This window comes from Babylonia areolata, chromosome 2 (genome assembly GCF_041734735.1).
Source record: "Babylonia areolata isolate BAREFJ2019XMU chromosome 2, ASM4173473v1, whole genome shotgun sequence".
Lineage (NCBI taxonomy): Eukaryota > Metazoa > Mollusca > Gastropoda > Neogastropoda > Buccinidae > Babylonia > Babylonia areolata.
In genome coordinates, this window is record NC_134877.1 from 71620497 (window position 1) to 71643204 (window position 22708).

General features: G+C 45.9%; 1 protein-coding gene across 1 annotated transcript in view; it reads right to left on the reverse strand.

The window, feature by feature from the left end:
• Nucleotides 1-6596: 6596 nt before the first annotated feature.
• LOC143279576 (ecdysone receptor-like) overlaps nucleotides 6597-22708 on the reverse strand; it is a 119181-nt gene continuing 103069 nt past the window's right edge. The window contains exons 5-9 of the mRNA XM_076583660.1: nucleotides 17436-17576; nucleotides 12904-13238; nucleotides 12369-12533; nucleotides 9161-9383; nucleotides 6597-7864 (exon numbers count right to left, since the gene is read on the reverse strand). Coding sequence (XP_076439775.1) covers nucleotides 7614-7864; nucleotides 9161-9383; nucleotides 12369-12533; nucleotides 12904-13238; nucleotides 17436-17576 — 1115 coding nt within the window. The 3' untranslated portion in view covers nucleotides 6597-7613. The remainder of the gene's footprint in view (nucleotides 7865-9160; nucleotides 9384-12368; nucleotides 12534-12903; nucleotides 13239-17435; nucleotides 17577-22708) is intronic.

The following is a 22708-nucleotide window of genomic DNA, read 5'->3' on the forward strand; positions in this document are numbered from 1 at the left end:
TTTGGCTACAGGGAAAACTGGACACCACCCCCACCACTACTCCATGAGAACACCACCACCACCCCCACTCCATGTGAACACCCCCACCCCCACCACTACTCCATGTGAACACCACTCCCACCCCCCATCCATGTGAACACCACCCCCACCCCCACCACTACTCCATGAGAACACCACCACCACCCCCACTCCATGTGAACACCCCCACCACCACTACTCCATGTGAACACCACCACCACCCCCACTCCATGTGAACACCCCCACCACCACTACTCCATGTGAACACCACCACCACCCCCACCACTACTCCATGTGAACACCACCCCCACCCCCTACACACATACCCCGGTTTGCTGTAGAAGGACACAAAAGAAGAAATAAGAAAAGGCAAGTTTGGCCTAAAGATATGTAATGTTCCAACAACAACAATAACAAACACAAAGTTTTCCTGAAGACGCTGTCACCAGTGCATTATATAGCTCCATGTGTGTGCTGCTTTCTGCCTGTTGAAAGGTAACCAGGTAAAGGAAAAATACTGCACTCTTCTGTGACAGCAAACCATCTGCCTGCCATCACATGTTCCTTTACTTCCTGTCCTGACCCGTACAAACCTCACGTTACAGTTGGTCCTGAGTTAGCAAGAGCCATGCCCTGTTCACATGTCATCATCAAATGTCAAGGGCCCACACTGTCCACATGTCATCATCAAATGTCAAGGGGCCACACTGTCCACATGTCATCAAATGTCAAGGGGCCACACTGTCCACATGTCATCATCAAATGTCAAGGGCCCACACTGTCCACATGTCATCATCAAATGTCGAGGGGCCACACTGTCCACATGTCATCAAATGTCAAGGGGCCACACTGTCCACATGTCATCATCAAATGTCAAGGGGCCACACTGTCCACATGTCATCATCAAATGTCAAGGGGCCACACTGTCCACATGTCATCATCAAATGTCAAGGGGCCACACTGTCCACATGTCATCAAATGTCAAGGGGCCACACTGTCCACATGTCATCATCAAATGTCAAGGGGCCACACTGTCCACATGTCATCAAATGTCAAGGGCCCACACTGTCCACATGTCATCAAATGTCAAGGGGCCACACTGTCCACATGTCATCATCAAATGTCAAGGGGCCACACTGTCCACATGTCATCAAATGTCAAGGGGCCACACTGTCCACATGTCATCATCAAATGTCAAGGGCCCACACTGTCCACATGTCATCATCAAATGTCAAGGGGCCACACTGTCCACATGTCATCAAATGTCAAGGGGCCACACTGTCCACATGTCATCAAATGTCAAGGGGCCACACTGTCCACATGTCATCAACAAATGTCAAGGGGCGACACTGTCCACATGTCATCATCAAATGTCAAGGGGCCACACTGTCCACATGTCATCAAATGTCAAGGGGCCACACTGTCCACATGTCATCATCAAATGTCAAGGGGCCACACTGTCCACATGTCATCATCAAATGTCAAGGGGCCACACTGTCCACATGTCATCATCAAATGTCAAGGGGCCACACTGTCCACATGTCATCAACAAATGTCAAGGGGCCACACTGTCCACATGTCATCATCAAATGTCAAGGGGCCACACTGTCCACATGTCATCATCAAATGTCAAGGGGCCACACTGTCCACATGTCATCATCAAATGTCAAGGGGCCACACTGTCCACATGTCATCAAATGTCAAGGGGCCACACTGTCCACATGTCATCATCACATGTCAAGGGGCCACACTGTCCACATGTCATCATCAAATGTCAAGGGCCCACACTGTCCACATGTCATCATCAAATGTCAAGGGGCCACACTGTCCACATGTCATCATCAAATGTCAAGGGGCCACACTGTCCACATGTCATCATCAAATGTCAAGGGGCCACACTGTCCACATGTCATCATCAAATGTCAAGGGGCCACACTGTCCACATGTCATCATCACATGTCAAGGGCCCACACTGTCCACATGTCATCAAATGTCAAGGGCCCACACTGTCCACATGTCATCAACAAATGTCAAGGGGCCACACTGTCCACATGTCATCATCAAATGTCAAGGGGCCACACTGTCCACATGTCATCATCAAATGTCAAGGGGCCACACTGTCCACATGTCATCATCAAATGTCAAGGGGCCCACACTGTCCACATGTCATCATCAAATGTCAAGGGGCCACACTGTCCACATGTCATCAAATGTCAAGGGGCCACACTGTCCACATGTCATCATCAAATGTCAAGGGGCCACACTGTCCACATGTCATCAACAAATGTCAAGGGGCCACACTGTCCACATGTCATCATCAAATGTCAAGGGGCCACACTGTCCACATGTCATCATCAAATGTCAAGGGGCCACACTGTCCACATGTCATCATCAAATGTCAAGGGGCCACACTGTCCACATGTCATCAAATGTCAAGGGGCCACACTGTCCACATGTCATCATCAAATGTCAAGGGGCCACACTGTCCACATGTCATCATCAAATGTCAAGGGGCCACACTGTCCACATGTCATCAACAAATGTCAAGGGGCCACACTGTCCACATGTCATCATCAAATGTCAAGGGGCCACACTGTCCACATGTCATCATCAAATGTCAAGGGGCCACACTGTCCACATGTCATCAAATGTCAAGGGCCCACACTATCCACATGTCATCAAATGTCAAGGGCCCACACTGTCCACATGTCATCAAATGTCAAGGGGCCACACTGTCCACATGTCATCATCAAATGTCAAGGGGCCACACTGTCCACATGTCATCAAATGTCAAGGGGCCACACTGTCCACATGTCATCATCAAATGTCAAGGTGCCACACTGTCCACATGTCATCAAATGTCAAGGGGCCACACTGTCAGGATGTTGAGTTAGTTCCCTTTGTTCCACACCCCCACTGTGTTCCATCATCTGTTGGACAGTGACAATACCCCACTGCCAGCACCCACCCTGCAGTCTGTGTCATGGATTGCTGACAGCACACAGTCTGTGTCGTGAATTGTTGACAGCACACAGTCTGTGTCGTGGATTGTTGACAGCATACACTTTGCAGTCCATGTCGTGGATTGTTGACAGCACACACCTTGCAGTCTGTGTCGTGGATTGCTGACAGCACACAGTCTGTGTCGTGGATTGTTGACAGCACACAGTCTGTGTCGTGGATTGTTGAGAGCACACACCTTGCAGTCTGTGTCGTGGATTGTTGACAGCACACAGTCTGTGTCGTGGATTGTTGACAGCACACACCTTGCAGTCTGTGTCATGGATTGTTGAGAGCACACACCTTGCAGTCTGTGTCGTGGATTGTTGAGAGCACACACCTTGCAGTCTGTGTCGTGGATTGTTGACAGCACACAGTCTGTGTCGTGGATTGTTGAGAGCACACACCTTGCAGTCTGTGTCGTGGATTGTTGACAGCACACACCTTGCAGTCTGTGTCGTGGATTGTTGACAGCACACAGTCTGTGTCGTGGATTGTTGACAGCACACAGTCTGTGTCGTGGATTGTTGACAGCACACAGTCTGTGTCATGGATTGTTGAGAGCACACACCTTGCAGTCTGTGTTGTGGATTGTTGACAGCACACAGTCTGTGTCGTGGATTGTTGAGAGCACACACCTTGCAGTCTGTGTCGTGGATTGTTGACAGCACACAGTCTGTGTCGTGGATTGTTGACAGCACACACAGTCTGTGTCATGGATTGCTGACAGCACACCTATCCTGCAGTCTGTGTCGTGGATTGTTGACAGCACACACAGTCTGTGTCGTGGATTGCTGACAGCACACCCATCCTGCAGTCTGTGTCGTGGATTGCTGACAGCACATGGATTGTTGACAGCACACACCCTGCAGTCCGTGTCATGGACTGCTGACAGCACACACAGTCTGTGTCGTGGATTGTTGACAGCACACACCCTGCAGTCCGTGTTGTGGACTGCTGACAGCACTCACAGTCTGTGTCGTGGATTGTTGACAGCACACACCCTGCAGTCCGTGTTGTGGATTGCTGACAGCACACACACCCCCACCCCACCCCACAATGTGACAGATGGCCTTCACAACATGTAGCTCTATACAGGGTGAAGTCAGTGTGACAGATGGCCTTCACACTCCACTAACTTTAGACTTCACATCTGGACAGTGTGATGGAGATGGCTTCACACCATCCATAACTTCCAGTAGACAGCAGTCAGGACTTACTGACCAGCAGACAGACAGTAGTCAGGACTTACTGACCAGCAGACAGACAGACAGTCAGGACTTACTGACCAGCAGACAGACAGACAGTCAGTCAGGACTTACTGACCAGCAGACAGACAGCAGTCAGGACTTACTGACCAGCAGACAGACAGCAGTCAGGACTTACTGACCAGCAGACAGACAGTCAGTCAGGACTTACTGACCAGTAGACAGACAGCAGTCAGGACTTACTGACCATCAGACAGACAGTCAGTCAGGACTTACTGACCAGTAGACAGACAGCAGTCAGGACTTACTGACCAGCAGACAGACAGCAGTCAGGACTTACTGACCATCAGACAGACAGCAGTCAGGACTTACTGACCAGCGGACAGACAGCAGTCAGTCAGGACTTACTGACCATCAGACAGACAGCAGTCAGGACTTACTGACCAGCAGACAGACAGACAGTCAGTCAGTCAGGACTTACTGACCAGCAGACAGACAGCAGTCAGGACTTACTGACCATCAGACAGACAGTCAGTCAGGACTTACTGACCAGTCAGACAGACAGCAGTCAGGACTTACTGACCAGCAGACAGACAGCAGTCAGGACTTACTGACCATCAGACAGACAGTCAGTCAGGACTTACTGACCAGTAGACAGACAGCAGTCAGGACTTACTGACCAGCAGACAGACAGCAGTCAGGACTTACTGACCATCAGACAGACAGCAGTCAGGACTTACTGACCAGCAGACAGACAGCAGTCAGGACTTACTGACCAGCAGACAGACAGCAGTCAGGACTTACTGACCAGCAGACAGACAGCAGTCAGGACTTACTGACCAGCAGACAGACAGCAGTCAGGACTTACTGACCAGCAGACAGACAGACAGTCAGTCAGGACTTACTGACCAGCAGACAGACAGACAGCAGTCAGGACTTACTGACCATCAGACAGACAGCAGTCAGGACTTACTGACCAGCAGACAGACAGACAGTCAGTCAGGACTTATTGACCATCAGACAGACAGCAGTCAGGACTTACTGACCAGCAGACAGACAGCAGTCAGGACTTACTGACCATCAGACAGACAGCAGTCAGGACTTACTGACCAGTAGACAGACAGCAGTCAGGACTTACTGACCAGTAGACAGACAGCAGTCAGGACTTACTGACCATCAGACAGACAGCAGTCAGGACTTACTGACCAGTAGACAGCAGTCAGGACTTACTGACCAGTAGACAGACAGCAGTCAGGACTTACTGACCAGTAGACAGACAGCAGTCAGGACTTACTGACCAGTAGACAGCAGTCAGGACTTACTGACCAGTAGACAGACAGCAGTCAGGACTTACTGACCAGCAGACAGACAGCAGTCAGGACTTACTGACCAGTAGACAGACAGCAGTCAGGACTTACTGACCATCAGACAGACAGCAGTCAGGACTTACTGACCATCAGACAGACAGCAGTCAGGACTTACTGACCATCAGACAGACAGCAGTCAGGACTTACTGACCAGCAGACAGACAGACAGCAGTCAGGACTTACTGACCATCAGACAGACAGCAGTCAGGACTTACTGACCATCAGACAGACAGCAGTCAGGACTTACTGACCAGCAGACAGACAGCAGTCAGGACTTACTGACCAGCAGACAGACAGCAGTCAGGACTTACTGACCATCAGACAGACAGCAGTCAGGACTTACTGACCAGCAGACAGACAGCAGTCAGTCAGGACTTACTGACCAGCAGACAGACAGTCAGTCAGGACTTACTGACCAGCAGACAGACAGCAGTCATGACTTACTGACCATCAGACAGACAGCAGTCAGGACTTACTGACCATCAGACAGACAGCAGTCAGGACTTACTGACCAGCAGACAGACAGCAGTCATGACTTACTGACCAGTAGACAGCAGTCAGGACTTACTGACCAGCAGACAGACAGCAGTCAGAACTTACTGACCATCAGACAGACAGCAGTCAGGACTTACTGACCAGCAGACAGACAGCAGTCATGACTTACTGACCAGTAGACAGACAGCAGTCAGGACTTACTGACCAGCAGACAGACAGCAGTCAGGACTTACTGACCAGTAGACAGACAGCAGTCAGGACTTACTGACCATCAGACAGACAGCAGTCAGGACTTACTGACCAGCAGACAGACAGCAGTCAGGACTTACTGACCAGCAGACAGACAGCAGTCAGGACTTACTGACCAGCAGACAGACAGCAGTCAGGACTTACTGACCAGTAGACAGACAGCAGTCAGGACTTACTGACCATCAGACAGACAGCAGTCAGGACTTACTGACCATCAGACAGACAGCAGTCAGGACTTACTGACCATCAGACAGCAGTCAGGACTTACTGACCATCAGACAGACAGCAGTCAGGACTTACTGACCATCAGACAGACAGCAGTCAGGACTTACTGACTACCAGACAGACAGCAGTCAGGACTTACTGACTACCAGACAGACAGACAGTCAGGATCTTACTGAAGGAGGTAACTATCCTGTGGAGTCCATCCAGCACCGTGGAAGGTCGCCTTGGATGTTGTGGAGAGAGCAGTGATGTCCAAGCACACAATCCACACACACCTGAAGAACAGTGTGTGATAATCCACACAGACCTGAAGAACAGTGTGTGATAATCCACACAGACCTGCAGAACAGTGTGTGATAATCCACACACACATGACAAACAATGAGTGATAATCCACACACACATGACAAACAATGAGTGATAATCCACACACACATCTGAAGAACAATGTCTGATAATCCACACACCTGAAGAACAATGTCTGATAATCCAGAAACACACCTGAAGAACAATGTCTGATAATCCACACACCTGTAGAACAATGTCTGATAATCCAGAAACACACCTGAAGAACAATGTCTGATAATCCAGACACCTGTAGAACAATGTCTGATAATCCAGACACACCTGAAGAACAATGTCTGATAATCCAGACACCTGTAGAACAATGTCTGATAATCCACACACACCTGAAGAACAATGTCTGATAATCCAGACACACACCTGAACAATGTCTGATAATCCACACACTCCTGTAGAACAATGTCTGATAATCCAGACACTCCTGTAGAACAATGTCTGATAATCCAGACACACACCTGTAGAACAATGTCTGATAATCCAGACACACTCCTGTAGAACAATGTCTGATAATCCAGACACCTGAAGAACAATGTCTGATAATCCAGACACTCCTGTAGAACAATGTCTGATAATCCAGACACACACCTGAAGAATGTCTTGATGCCAAGGCCAGCAACAAACAGATGTACTTCATGACATCATCAGCAAGGCAACAGAGGAGGTGGTGGCGGGAGGGGGGCGGAGTGGGCTAGCAGCCCTCTGGCGGCAGAATGAACATCTCCTTCATGAGGGAGGGGAAGGTGGAGCCCACTTTCTGCAGGTCCAACAGGAGGGACGAGTGTTCCAGAGAAATGGTTCGCAGGTCTGACAGCCGCGTCAGGAACTTGGCCAGGGCACTGCCCCCTCGACGCCGCTTGGCCACCTCGTACGACTGCAGGGTGTCCACATACACTGACTGCAGCTGTTCTATCCTCTCCTTGTCCTTTAGCCCTGGGCGTTCTGTCCACACACATCACTCTATGTAGTCACTCTATACAGTCTGTCCACACACATCACTCTATGTAGTCACTCTATACAGTCTGTCCACACACATCACTCTATGTAGTCACTCTATACAGTCTGTCCACACACATCACTCTATGTAGTCACTTTATACACACATCACTCTATGTAGTCACTCTATACAGTCTGTCCACACACATCACTCTATGTAGTCACTCTATACACACATCACTCTATGTAGTCACTCTATACAGTCTGTCCACACACATCACTCTATGTAGTCACTCTATACACACATCACTCTATGTAGTCACTCTATACAGTCTGTCCACACACATCACTCTATGTAGTCACTCTATACAGTCTGTCCACACACATCACTCTATGTAGTCACTCTGTACAGTCTGTCCACACACATCACTCTATGTAGTCACTCTATACAGTCTGTCCACACACATCACTCTATGTAGTCACTCTATACACACATCACTCTATGTAGTCACTCTGTACAGTCTGTCCACACACATCACTCTATGTAGTCACTCTATACAGTCTGTCCACACACATCACTCTATGTAGTCACTCTATACAGTCTGTCCACACACATCACTCTATGTAGTCACTCTATACAGTCTGTCCACACACATCACTCTATGTAGTCACTCTATACACACATCACTCTATGTAGTCACTCTATACAGTCTGTCCACACACATCACTCTATGCAGTCACTCTATACAGTCTGTCCACACACATCACTCTATGTAGTCACTCTATACAGTCTGTCCACACACATCACTCTATGTAGTCACTCTATACACACATCACTCTATGTAGTCACTCTATACAGTCTGTCCACACACATCACTCTATGCAGTCACTCTATACAGTCTGTCCACACACATCACTCTATGTAGTCACTCTATACAGTCTGTCCACACACATCACTCTATGTAGTCACTTTATACAGTCTGTCCACACACATCACTCTATGTAGTCACTCTATACAGTCTGTCCACACACATCACTCTATGTAGTCACTCTATACAGTCTGTCCACACACATCACTCAATTTAGTCTGCCCACACACACACATGCACAGTGTGTAGACTGACTGCAGCTGACCATAAACACATCACTCTATGCACACACACACACACACACACACGCACACACACACACATTTTCCTTTTTTCCCATCTGTTATCATTTTGAATGTTTTAAGACAATAAAGTGGAGGCGAACAGACACAGGCACCTACACACACCCCACACCCTGCCACAGGCCACTGACCAGAGAAGATGGAGATGGCAGTGAGCAGAGCATACTCAGCGTTGTCGGTCTGCATCACTGCCATGTTGTGACAGAACTCGTACACCAGTTCAGCGTACTTGCCCAGCCCAGTGGCCAGCATGTTGTCCAGTGTGCACGGCTGACCGTTGGCGAACACGATGGCCTTGGTGTCCATGTCGTAACAACGCGCTGCACGGATTGCCATCACTTCTGTGGACGCCGCCTGGCAGAAGACACAATCCATGTGTCAGTCAGTGTGTGTCAGTCAGCATCACATGGACAATGGACATTACAGTGTGTCAGTCAGCATCACATGGACAATGGACATTACAGTGTGTGTCAGCATCACATGGACAATGGACATTACAGTGTGTCAGTCAGCATCACATGGACAATGGACATTACAGTGTGTGTCAGCATCACATGGACAATGGACATTACAGTGTGTGTCAGCATCACATGGACAATGGACATTACAGTGTGTGTCAGCATCACATAGACAATGGACATTACAGTGTGTGTCAGCATCACATGGACAATGGACATAGTCTGTCAGCATCACATGGACAATGGACATTAGAGTGTGCCAGTCAGCATCACATGGACAATGGACATTACAGTGTGTGTCAGTCAGCATCACATGGACAATGGACATAGTGTGTCAGTCAGCATCACATGGACAATGGACATAGTGTGTCAGTCAGCCAGCATCACATCACATGGACAATGGATTTTACAGTGTGTCAGTCAGCATCACATGGACAATGGATTTTACAGTGTGTCAGTCAGCATCATATGGACAATGGACATTACAGTGTGTCTGTCAGTCAGCATCACATAGACAATGGACATTACAGTGTGTGTCAGCATCACATGGACAATGGACATAGTGTGTCAGTCAGCATCACATGGACAATGGATTTTACAGTGTGTCAGTCAGCATCATATGGACAATGGACATTACAGTGTGTGTCAGTCAGCATCACATAGACAATGGACATTACAGTGTGTGTCAGTCAGCATCACATGGACAATGGACATAGTGTGTCAGTCAGCCAGCATCACATCACATGGACAATGGACATAGTGTGTCAGTCAGCATCACATGGACAATGGACATTACAGTGTGTGTCAGTCAGCATCACATGGACAATGGACATAGTGTGTCAGTCAGCATCACATGGACAATGGACATAGTGTGTCAGTCAGCCAGCATCACATCACATGGACAATGGATTTTACAGTGTGTCAGTCAGCATCATATGGACAATGGACATTACAGTGTGTCTGTCAGTCAGCATCACATAGACAATGGACATTACAGTGTGTGTCAGCATCACATGGACAATGGACATTACAGTGTGTGTCAGTCAGCATCACATGGACAATGGACATAGTGTGTCAGTCAGCATCACATGGACAATGGACATAGTGTGTCAGTCAGCCAGCATCACATCACATGGACAATGGACATTACAGTGTGTGTCAGTCAGCATCACATGGACAATGGATTTTACAGTGTGTCAGTCAGCATCATATGGACAATGGACATTACAGTGTGTCTGTCAGTCAGCATCACATAGACAATGGACATTACAGTGTGTGTCAGCATCACATGGACAATGGACATAGTGTGTCAGTCAGCATCACATGGACAATGGACATTAGAGTGTGCCAGTCAGCATCACATGGACAATGGACATTACAGTGTGTGTCAGCATCACATGGACAATGGACATTACAGTGTGTCAGTCAGCATCACATGGACAATGGACATAGTGTGTGTCAGCATCACATAGACAATGGACATAGTGTGTCAGTCAGCCAGCATCACATCACATGGACAATGGACATAGTGTGTCAGTCAGCATCACATGGACAATGGACATTACAGTGTGTGTCAGTCAGCATCACATGGACAATGGACATAGTGTGTCAAGTCAGCCAGCATCACATCACATGGACAATGGACATTACAGTGTATCAGTCAGCATCACATGGACAATGGACATTACAGTGTGTCAGTCAGCATCACATGGACAATGGACATTACAGTGTGTGTCAGCATCACATGGACAATGGACATTACAGTGTGTGTCAGCATCACATGGACAATGGACATTACAGTGTGTGTCAGTCAGCATCACATGGACAATGGACATAGTGTGTCAGTCAGCCAGCATCACATCACATGGACAATGGACATTACAGTGTATCAGTCAGCATCACATGGACAATGGACATTACAGTGTGTCAGTCAGCATCACATGGACAATGGATTTTACAGTGTGTCTGTCAGCATCATATGGACAATGGACATTACAGTGTGTGTCAGCATCATGTGGACAATGGACATTACAGTGTGTGTCAGTCAGCATCACATGGACAATGGACATTACAGTGTGTCAGTCAGCATCACATGGACAATGGACATTACAGTGTGTGTCTGTCAGCATCACATGGACAATGGACATAGTGTGTCAGTCAGCATCACATGGACAATGGACATTACAGTGTGTGTCAGCATCACATAGACAATGGACATTACAGTGTGTGTCAGCATCACATGGACAATGGACATTACAGTGTGTGTCAGTCAGCATCACATGGACAATGGACATAGTGTGTCAGTCAGCCAGCATCACATCACATGGACAATGGACATTACAGTGTATCAGTCAGCATCACATGGACAATGGATTTTACAGTGTGTCTGTCAGCATCATATGGACAATGGACATTACAGTGTGTGTCAGCATCATGTGGACATGAAAACCACCAAATGTCCTTTACAGACAGCAAAACAACAAGCAGTAAAACCAACACTTTCTCAGAGTACATCTGTGTACTAAAACTACTTCACATCATCATGTTATTGTCACTTTCTCAGAGTACATCTGTGTACTAAAACTACTTCACATCATCATGTTATTGTCACTTTCTCAGAGTACATCTGTGTACTAAAACTACTTCACATCATCATGTTATTGTCACTTTCTCAGAGTACATCTGTGTACTAAAACTACTTCACATCATCATGTCATTGTCAGTTTCTCAGAGTACATCTGTGTACATCTTCAGCAGATGGTGTCAGTGACCATGGTAAGTGGCCCACCTGACACAGTGAAGACATAAACAGGAACATCCCCTCCACACTCACAACAGCTGTGTCCTGCAGCTAGTGCCCCCGGAGTCCATAGCAGCCTACCTTGAGCAGGATGATCTGGTCGTCCTTGTCCAGTTCGGTGAATCCCTGCAGACACTTGGCAAACTCCACGATGAGCTGTGTGATCAGCACTGTCATCTGAGCCATGGCATTCAGAAAGCTGTCGGCAGACACCTCCTTGCTGCTTCCGTCTGGTGAAATGTCCTCCTGTGGGGGTGAGGGTGGGGTGATGGGGGAGGAGACCGAGAGACTGGCATCACAATGCGTCATGTCAATCTCTCAACACACTCCAACACACACACAATCTCCCCACAAACGCCCCCTTCCACTACACACACAATCTCCCAACACACTCCCCCCTCCACCACACACACAATCTCCCAACACACTCCCCCCTCCACCACACACACAATCTCCCAACACACTCCCCCCTCCACCACACACACAATCTCCCAACACACTCCCCCCTCCACTACACACACAATCTCCCATCACACGCCCCCCTCCACCACACACACAATCTCCAAACACTCCCCCCATCACACACAATCCCCCTCCAACCCCCCACACCCCTCACCGTGGCCTGTTGCACTTCCTGTTCGTCAGGAAACTCAAACTTCTCCTGCAGGATCATCAGAGTCTTGACCACGTCCTGGTGTCTCTGCGGCATGTGACCCAGTGGGTTCTCCTCACTGGAGTCTCCTCCATAGGGGGGCGGTGAGCTGAGGGAGGAGGCAGTGGAGAGGGTGGAGAGGGTGCGGGTCAGCTTGGTGGAGGGGGGCTCCACACTTGGCGGTGGCTCCACACTCTCGTTGCTGTCAGGACTGGCCACCACCTCCCGCTTCACTGATGTCTTCTGCTTTGACTTGCGTCGGGCGTCCCGTGCCTTACACTGGTCCTCCGACAGCAGACCTGGGGGGACGCAAAGTGAAATGCGTCAATAGTGAAACACAGTGAAACGTGTTAACAAAGAAACACGTCAATAGAGAAACACAGTAACACAAGTCAATAGAGAAACACAGTGACATACATCAATAGAGAAACAATGACACACGTCCCACGCCTTTCACTGGTCCTCTGACAGCAGACCCAGGCAACACACACTGCTGCACTCATCACATCAACAGTGAAACACGTCAACAGTGAAACACAACAACAGTGAAACATAGTGAAACACGTTAATAGTGAAACACGTCAACAGTGAAACATTGTGAAACACGTCAACAGTGAAACACGTCAACAGTGAAACACGTCAACAGTGAAGCACATCAACAGTGAAACATTGTGAAACACGTCAACAGTGAAACATTGTGAAACACGTCAACAGCGAAACATGTCAACAGTGAAACATGTCAACAGTGAAACATAGTGAAACACGTCAACAGTGAAACATGTCAACAGTGAAACATTGTGAAACACATCAATAGTGAAACACGTCAACAATGAAACACGTCAACAGTGAAGCACGTCAACAGTGAAGCACAGAGAAACATGTCAACAGTGAAACACATCGATAGTGAAACATGTCAAGAGTGAAACACGTCAACAGTGAAGCACAGAGAAACATGTCAACAGTGAAACACGTCAACAGTGAAGCACAGTGAAACACGTCAACAGTGAAACACGTCAACAGTGAAACACTGTCAAACACATCAACAGTGAAACACGTCAACAGTGAAACATTGTGAAACACGTCAACAGTGAAACACAGAGAAACACGTCAACAGTGAAACACATCAACAGTGAAACACGACAACAGTGAAACACGTCAACAGTGAAACATGACAACAGTGAAACACATCAACAGTGAAATATTGTGAAACATCAAGAATGAAACATTGTGAAACACATCAATAGTGAAACACGACAACATTGAAACACGTCAACAGTGAAACACATCAACAGTGAAACACATCAACAGTGAAACACGTCAACAGTGAAACACTGTGAACCACGTCAATAGCGAAACACGTCAACAGTGAAACATTGTGAAACACGTCAACAGTGAAACATTGTGAAACACGTCAACAGTGAAACACGTCAACAGTGAACCATTGTGAAACACGTCAACAGTGAAACACGTCAACAGTGAAACATTGTGAAACACGTCAATAGTCAAACACGTGAACAGTGAAACACGTCAACAGTGAAACACGTCAACAGTGAAACATTGTGAAACACATCAACAGTGAAACACATCAACAGTGAAACACGTCAACAGTGAAACATTGTGAAACACGTCAATAGTGAAACACATCAACAGTGAAACACGTCAATAGTGAAACATTGAATCAACTGTGAAACATTGTGGAAACCCGTCAATAGTCAAACACGTGAACAGTGAAACACGTCAACAGTGAAACACGGTCAACCAGTGAAACATTGTGAAACACATCAACAGTGAAACACATCAACAGTGAAACACGTCAACAGTGAAACATTGTGAAACACGTCAATAGTGAAACACATCAACAGTGAAACACGTCAATAGTGAAACATGTTAACAGTGAAACATTGTGAAACACGTCAATAGTGAAACACATCAACAATGAAACACGACAACAGTGAAACACGTCAACAGTGAAACACATCAACAGTGAAACATTGTGAAACATATCAACAGTGAAACACGTCAATAGTGAAACATTGTGAAACACGTCAATAGTGAAACATGTCAACAGTGAAACATTGTGAAACACATCAATAGTGAAACATGTCAACAGTGAAACATTGTGAAACACATGAACAGTGAAACACGTCAACAGTGAAACATTGTGAAACACATCAACAGTGAAACACGTCAACAGTGAAACACATCAACAGTGAAACATGTCAACAGTGAAAAAGGTCAACAGTGAAGCACAGAGAAACACAACAACAGTGAAACACGTCAACAGTGAAACACATCAACAGTGAAACATGTCAACAGTGAAAAAGGTCAATAGTGAAGTTTCAGTAGCTCAAGGAGGCGTCACTGCGTTCGGACAAATCCATATACGCTACACCACATCTGCCAAGCAGCTGCCTGACCAGCAGCGTAACCCAACGCGCTTAGTCAGGCCTTGAGGAGAAAAAAAGAAGGTGAATAAATGATAGATAAGCTTACACAAATAAATAAATAAATAAATAATAACTATAATGTAAAAAAAAAGAAAAAAAAAAGAAAAAAAGATAAATAAGCAAATAGATGTAAAACATGAAGACACACATTCACATATACACCCACACATGAATAACAGATATGCACCGAACATGCAGTTTCAGAGATATGAAAGCACAGTCAAATACATATAAACGTACATGAGCTCCAACACACACACACACACCACACACATTACCCTGCACCTCCTCTACCCCCCTCCTCCACACACTCATTTCTAGTCTACATATCACAGCTTCCACGGCACACACACATACACACACACACACACACACAGATGAACACTTACTTGTACAAGCGCACACACATATGCCCATATCTCCACACACATATGTACAAAGATATATATATATATATATATATATATATATATATATATATATATATACGTTCCAATATCCTGTTGCTCCCACAGTGTAGGCATGCATACACTCACATACCTCATCCTCTACCCCACCTCCCCCCGCACCCCCACCTCACACACACACACACACACACACACACACACGCACGTGCACAGAACTCTACTGACACTTGTGTACACTTACACTCTCGCGCATGCGTCAACAGTGAAGCACAGAGAAACACGACAACAGTGAAACATGTCAACAGTGAAACACAGTGAAACATGTCAACAGTGAAACACATCAACAGTGAAACATGTCAACAGTGAAACACGTCAACAGTGAAACAGGTCAACAGTGAAACACAGTGAAACAGGTCAACAGTGAAACACGTCAACAGTGAAACACAGTGAAACATGTCAACAGTGAAACATGTCAACAGTGAAGCACAGAGAAACACGTCAACAGTGAAACATAGTGAAACACGTCAACAGTGAAACACGTCAACAGTGAAACACGTCAACAGTGAAACATGTCAACAGTGAAACACGTCAACAGTGAAACACAGTGAAACATGTCAACAGTGAAACATGTCAACAGTGAAACATAGTGAAACACATCAACAGTGAAACACATCAACAGTGAAGCACAGAGAAACATGTCAACAGTGAAACATAGTGAAACACGTCAACAGTGAAACATAGTGAAACACATCAATAGTGATGTTCTTCAAAATACCTGTGGAAGCTATGACCAAAGTGGTGACTGTCATTATTTCATGTCATCACTAAACAAGTTACGTCACATCTTACAACTTTTGGAAAAGCCATCCTGGCTGAGGTAATGCCCTGCTCTCTCTCCTTCTCTATCTCTCTCTCTCTTTTTTTTTTTTTGTGTGTGTGTGTGTGTGTGTGTGTGTGTGTGTGAATTCAGAACTCATTTAATTGTCGTTAAACCCATCAGAGGAATTATGGACACTTAAAAACTGAACACAACAAACAAAAAGTAAAAGCAATAATTTGTGAGCTCATACAGGATATTCCACAAGACAGTTATGGATTGCGAATTTTAAAGCACTCATATATACATTTTGCCACTTCTGACAGGAAATAACTCAGTGGCAACAGTGAACTCGGCGTTTGGATTATTGTGTTGCCAATGGCTCAAAGACTGGGAATTAACTGTCACAAGTAGACGAGATCTCAAGTCAGAGTATGCACTACACTTGTTCAGACAATACAGTTCATCCTCTGTAATTCCACATGCCTTACAAAGTCTGTCTTTCCAGGTTAAGTTTTATTGATGTCCTCGCTCAATTTCAAGCTGCACTTATTCACAATCGACATGATGCTCCTCTATGTTTAGTGTTGTTGCAGCTGATTAGAGAGAGAGAGAGAGAGAGAGAGAGAGAGTGTGTGTGTGTGTGTGTGTGTGTGTTTGGTGTGTGTGTGTGTGTGTGTGTGTGTGTGTGGTGTGTGTGTGTGTGTGTGTGTGTGTGTGTGTGTGTGTGTGTGGTGTGTGTGTGTGTGTGTGTGTGTGTGTGTATGGTGTGTGTGTGTGTGTGTGTGTGTGTGTGTGTGTGTGTGAGGCAGGCAGCAGACTCACACTCCTCCTTCATGCCCACTTCCCGACAGCGCCGCAGTCTGCAGGCCTGGCACTTGCGCCTCATCCACATGTCCATCTCACAGTTCCCGCCGTACTTACACACGTAGCTGGCTGTCTTTGTGATGCTGCGCCGGAAAAACCCTGAAACAAACACACATGGTTTATGTATGCATGCATGCATGTAGCCTATGTATCTGCATGCAGACGTTGTTATGTGTCAACATGCATGTATATATGTATGTATGTATGTGTACCAAGCACTCAGCTGGCTAACAAAATGGCGACGGCTTACCACCACATCAAACACTCAGCAGACGACATATTTCGTACAAATTGCATTCAACAGTTGACCAACTGATGTAACTAACGTATTAATGCAGGCGTGATGCGATTTCAAAATTCAAAACCAGCCTATTCAAAACAAATGCTAAAAACATTTCTAAAACCAAACCTATGTATCATTCACCACGACAGCACGTTTATTTTGCCTTTGCATACTTGGATCAGTTCGTTTCGTCTACATTTCATTCCATCATGTGCTGGCCACTGATCCACGCTGAAGATGACGTCATTTCATCTCTTCGTCACATATAATGATACATTCTTTTAATTTACATGTGATATTTCATATGTGTGATGGTACACTATGTCCATATTATTACAGTGTGTGGATGAAAACATATCAGGCATTTAAATGATACCAAGCAGATTTTCATTGTTGACACTTAACGATATCGTGCCACAAACCGGGTACTCATGCAAATCAACCAATCTTTATTTGAAATCTGCGCTCTTAAATACACAGGACAAGTGCGACACTTGTGTTGGTCAGTCTGACCAGTGATGCTCTCACAGTGCAGTACCTCTCTCACCTTGTGTTGGTCAGTCTGACCAGTGATGCTCTCACAGTGCAGTACCTCACTCACCTTGTGTTGGTCAGTCTGACCAGTGATGCTCTCACAGTACCTCACTCACCTTGTGTTGGTCAGTCTGACCAGTGATGCTCTCACAGTGCAGTACCTCTCTCACCTTGTGTTGGTCAGTCTGACCAGTGATGCTCTCACAGTACCTCACTCACCTTGTGTTGGTCAGTCTGACCAGTGATGCTCTCACAGTGCAGTACCTCACTCACCTTGTGTTGGTCAGTCTGACCAGTGATGCTCTCACAGTGCAGTACCTCACTCACCTTGTGTTGGTCAGTCTGACCAGTGATGCTCTCACAGTACCTCTCTCACCTTGTGTTGGTCAGTCTGACCAGTGCTGCTCTCACAGTACCTCACTCACCTTGTGTTGGTCAGTCTGACCGGTGATGCTCTCACAGTGCGTTAACTCACTCACCTTGTGTTGGTCAGTCTGACCAGTGATGCTCTCACAGTGCAGTACCTCACTCACCTTGTGTTGGTCAGTCTGACCAGCTCTCACAGTGCGGTAACTCACTCACCTTGTGTTGGTCAGTCTGACCAGCTCTCACAGTGCGGTAACTCACTCACCTTGTGTTGGTCAGTCTGACCGGTGATGCTCTCACAGTGCAGTACCTCTCTCACCTTGTGTTGGTCAGTCTGACCAGCTCTCACAGTGCAGTACCTCTCTCACCTTGTGTTGGTCAGTCTGACCGGTGATGCTCTCACAGTGCAGTACCTCTCTCACCTTGTGTTGGTCAGTCTGACCAGCTCTCACAGTGCGGTAACTCACTCACCTTGTGTTGGTCAGTCTGACCAGCTCTCACAGTGCGGTAACTCACTCACCTTGTGTTGGTCAGTCTGACCAGCTCTCACAGTGCAGTACCTCACTCACCTTGTGTTGGTCAGTCTGACCAGTGATGCTCTCACAGTGCAGTACCTCTCTCACCTTGTGTTGGTCAGTCTGACCAGTGATGCTCTCACAGTGTGGTAACTCTCTCACCTTGTGTTGGTCAGTCTGACCAGTGATGCTCTCACAGTGCAGTACCTCACTCACCTTGTGTTGGTCAGTCTGACCAGTGATGCTCTCACAGTGCAGTACCTCACTCACCTCGTGTTGGTCAGTCTGACCAGTGATGCTCTCACAGTGCAGTACCTCACTCACCTTGTGTTGGTCAGTCTGACCGGTGATGCTCTCACAGTACCTCACTCACCTTGTGTTGGTCAGTCTGACCAGTGATGCTCTCACAGTGCAGTACCTCTCTCACCTTGTGTTGGTCAGTCTGACCAGTGATGCTCTCACAGTGCAGTACCTCACTCACCTCGTGTTGGTCAGTCTGACCGGTGATGCTCTCACAGTGCAGTACCTCACTCACCTTGTGTTGGTCAGTCTGACCGGTGATGCTCTCACAGTGCAGTACCTCACTCACCTTGTGTTGGTCAGTCTGACCAGTGATGCTCTCACAGTGCAGTACCTCTCTCACCTTGTGTTGGTCAGTCTGACCAGTGATGCTCTCACAGTGCAGTACCTCACTCACCTTGTGTTGGTCAGTCTGACCAGTGATGCTCTCACAGTGCAGTACCTCACTCACCTTGTGTTGGTCAGTCTGACCGGTGATGCTCTCACAGTACCTCACTCACCTTGTGTTGGTCAGTCTGACCAGTGATGCTCTCACAGTGCAGTACCTTACTCACCTTGTGTTGGTCAGTCTGACCAGTGATGCTCTCACAGTACCTCACTCACCTTGTGTTGGTCAGTCTGACCAGTGATGCTCTCACAGTACCTCTCTCACCTTGTGTTGGTCAGTCTGACCAGTGATGCTCTCACAGTGCAGTACCTCACTCACGGCCTGACAGTTTGAAGTCCACTGAGTATTAACTGTGTTATGTGCTTATCATTAAACAGTTTGTACATTGCACTGTCTTTTTTCCCTTCTCTCATCTATGGAACTATTGAAATAAAGCAATAGAAAACCCTTTGTGAATGGCATCTATATGTTCCTGGCCTGTGTGTGGATCTTTTTATCTTTCCATACTTTTAAATCCTTTTCGCCCCTTTAATCCTCTTTAATCCAAATTCCTCCAAACTTAATCCATCACTCCAAACTTAATCCATCACTCCAAACTTCATCTTAATCCATCACTCTAAACTTCATCTTAATCCATCACTCCAAACTTAATCCATCACTCCAAACTTAATCCATCACATTTCATCCCCCTCCACCTTACCACCTGGTCTGTTTATCACATTGTATGTATGTATGTACGTACGTACATACGTATGTATGTATGCATGCAATATGCATGTATGTATGTATACATATATCTATGTATGTATGATGTCTGTAGGCATGTATGCGTGTGTGTGTGTGTGTGTGTGTGTGTGTGTGTGTGTCTGTGCACACACGTTTATCTTTACAGCCCTCAAGGCTGAGGGCGTTGTACAGGTGCCTTTATGTGTGTGTGTGTTTAATGGATACTGGGAGTGAGTTCCAGAGTCGTGAACCAGAATAGACAAAGCTGGATTTACATGTCTGTTCTGGGAATTGTGACATCTAGTTTGGTTTGATTTCAGTTCTCATTCATATTATGGAACATCTTCAACAGGCAGTATGGAGCACGACCCGTCACTGTTTTCTACATCAGTTCTCTTTTATTGCAAGTCAGTCTTTGGTGTAGCAGTGCAATGTTCATCTTTCTCTTGTCAGATTTTGTCAAGGATGGGATTTTGTTTAGAAAAATTTCAAGAGCACGTTTGTAGAGGGCGAGAAGTGACTCTCTGGTGCTGGCGCTGGCAGTATCCCATAGGGTTGATGCATAATTAACATTCGATTGCATAAAGGCCTGAAAAACAATTTTCTTGAATGGTAATCAAGGAAGTGTTAATTTTTCATAGTTGGTATATTTTTTTGGAAATCTGCTTGTTAGTTATATGATGTGTCTAAGAAAGGTTGTTGTCAACTGATTTTCCAAGGACGTTGGGGTTGTCTACTTTATAACTGGCTTAGATATCTATTTGAATGGGGGAAAATCTGTGTGCGAGGCTTTGTCATTTTTGTCTGGTTGTTAACATAAACTTGGCTTCATGAGGGTGGATTGCCATGTGGTTATTATGAGTCCATTCTATTAGGTCGTTTACGCTATGCTGCAGAGGCAGCAAAAGTTGATTTTTGCAGCTATGGCTCGTGTGTAATGTGTCATCTGCAAAAAGTTCACAGGATGTTTGAATATGAAGGGGAAGATCATTAATGTATAGTGTGAAAAGCAAAGGACCCAGGACAGAAACTTATGTAACTCCATACTTCAATGTTCATAAGGAGAGGAAGATGCATTACCAATAACACACTGTTGGCTGTTCGTGAGATACGAATAAAGGAGATTCAAGGTACAAGTGGAGAGACGGTACAACGGTAGTTTTCTGATAAGGTCATGATCAATAACGTCAAATGCTTTTCTGAAATCAATAAATAGGACACCACAGGATTCGCTGTTATTGACTTTGTTAAGCCATTGATCAACAAGATTAATTAGTGCAGTATGAAAAGAGCGACCTTCTTTAAAACCAGATATGTTAGGGTGAAGCAGTTCATTGCTCTCCATATGTTTCAGAACATGTTTGTTTATCTGTTTTCTCTGGTGGTTTGGATAGAACAGACAGTACTGATATTGGTCTGTAATTACACGGATCATTGGTATTTCCAGATTTATGAATTTGAATAATTTAGCCTTTTTCAGAGCATTTGAAAAATACTGTCTCTCGGGGCATAAACTGGATATGTACGTTGGTGTGTCTGTTATCACTGGTGCTGAGATTTTAAGAATTTTGCTGTCAGGTCTGTCAAGATCTCTGGATTTTGACTGATTCAAGTATGTTAAATAACTGCAAACTTCAAATACTGTGATGAGAGGGATATCTAGAGCAAAAGCTAAGTTTCTTTCTGAACAGAATGCTTTCAATAATTCCAGTTTATTAGATCTTGTGTGGTTTGTGGAAATTATTTCGTCAGTTATTGTTGAAAAAGGAGTGTTCAGTTCATCTGCATATATGCCTTTTATACTACTGGATTTTAGCAAAGACTGTTTGTTGGCAATTTGATTTATTGCTTTCCATATATACATTCTGATTTATTTTTGTCAGACAGCAAGTCTTGGAAGTATCTCTTCCGTTCTTTTTGCTTTTGGGAGTTAATGACCTATGTAGGTCTGTTGGATTCTCCATGATATATACATGCTGTTTTCAGGTCCCTGAGATAACCAGCTTCCTGTCATTCTTTGGTTATCCATCATGGTTTCCTAGTATGTTTTACTCTTTTTGTTTAGAGTGGAGCATGTTTGTTGTATATTTGTGTGAAAGTATTCAACCAGTATTCAATG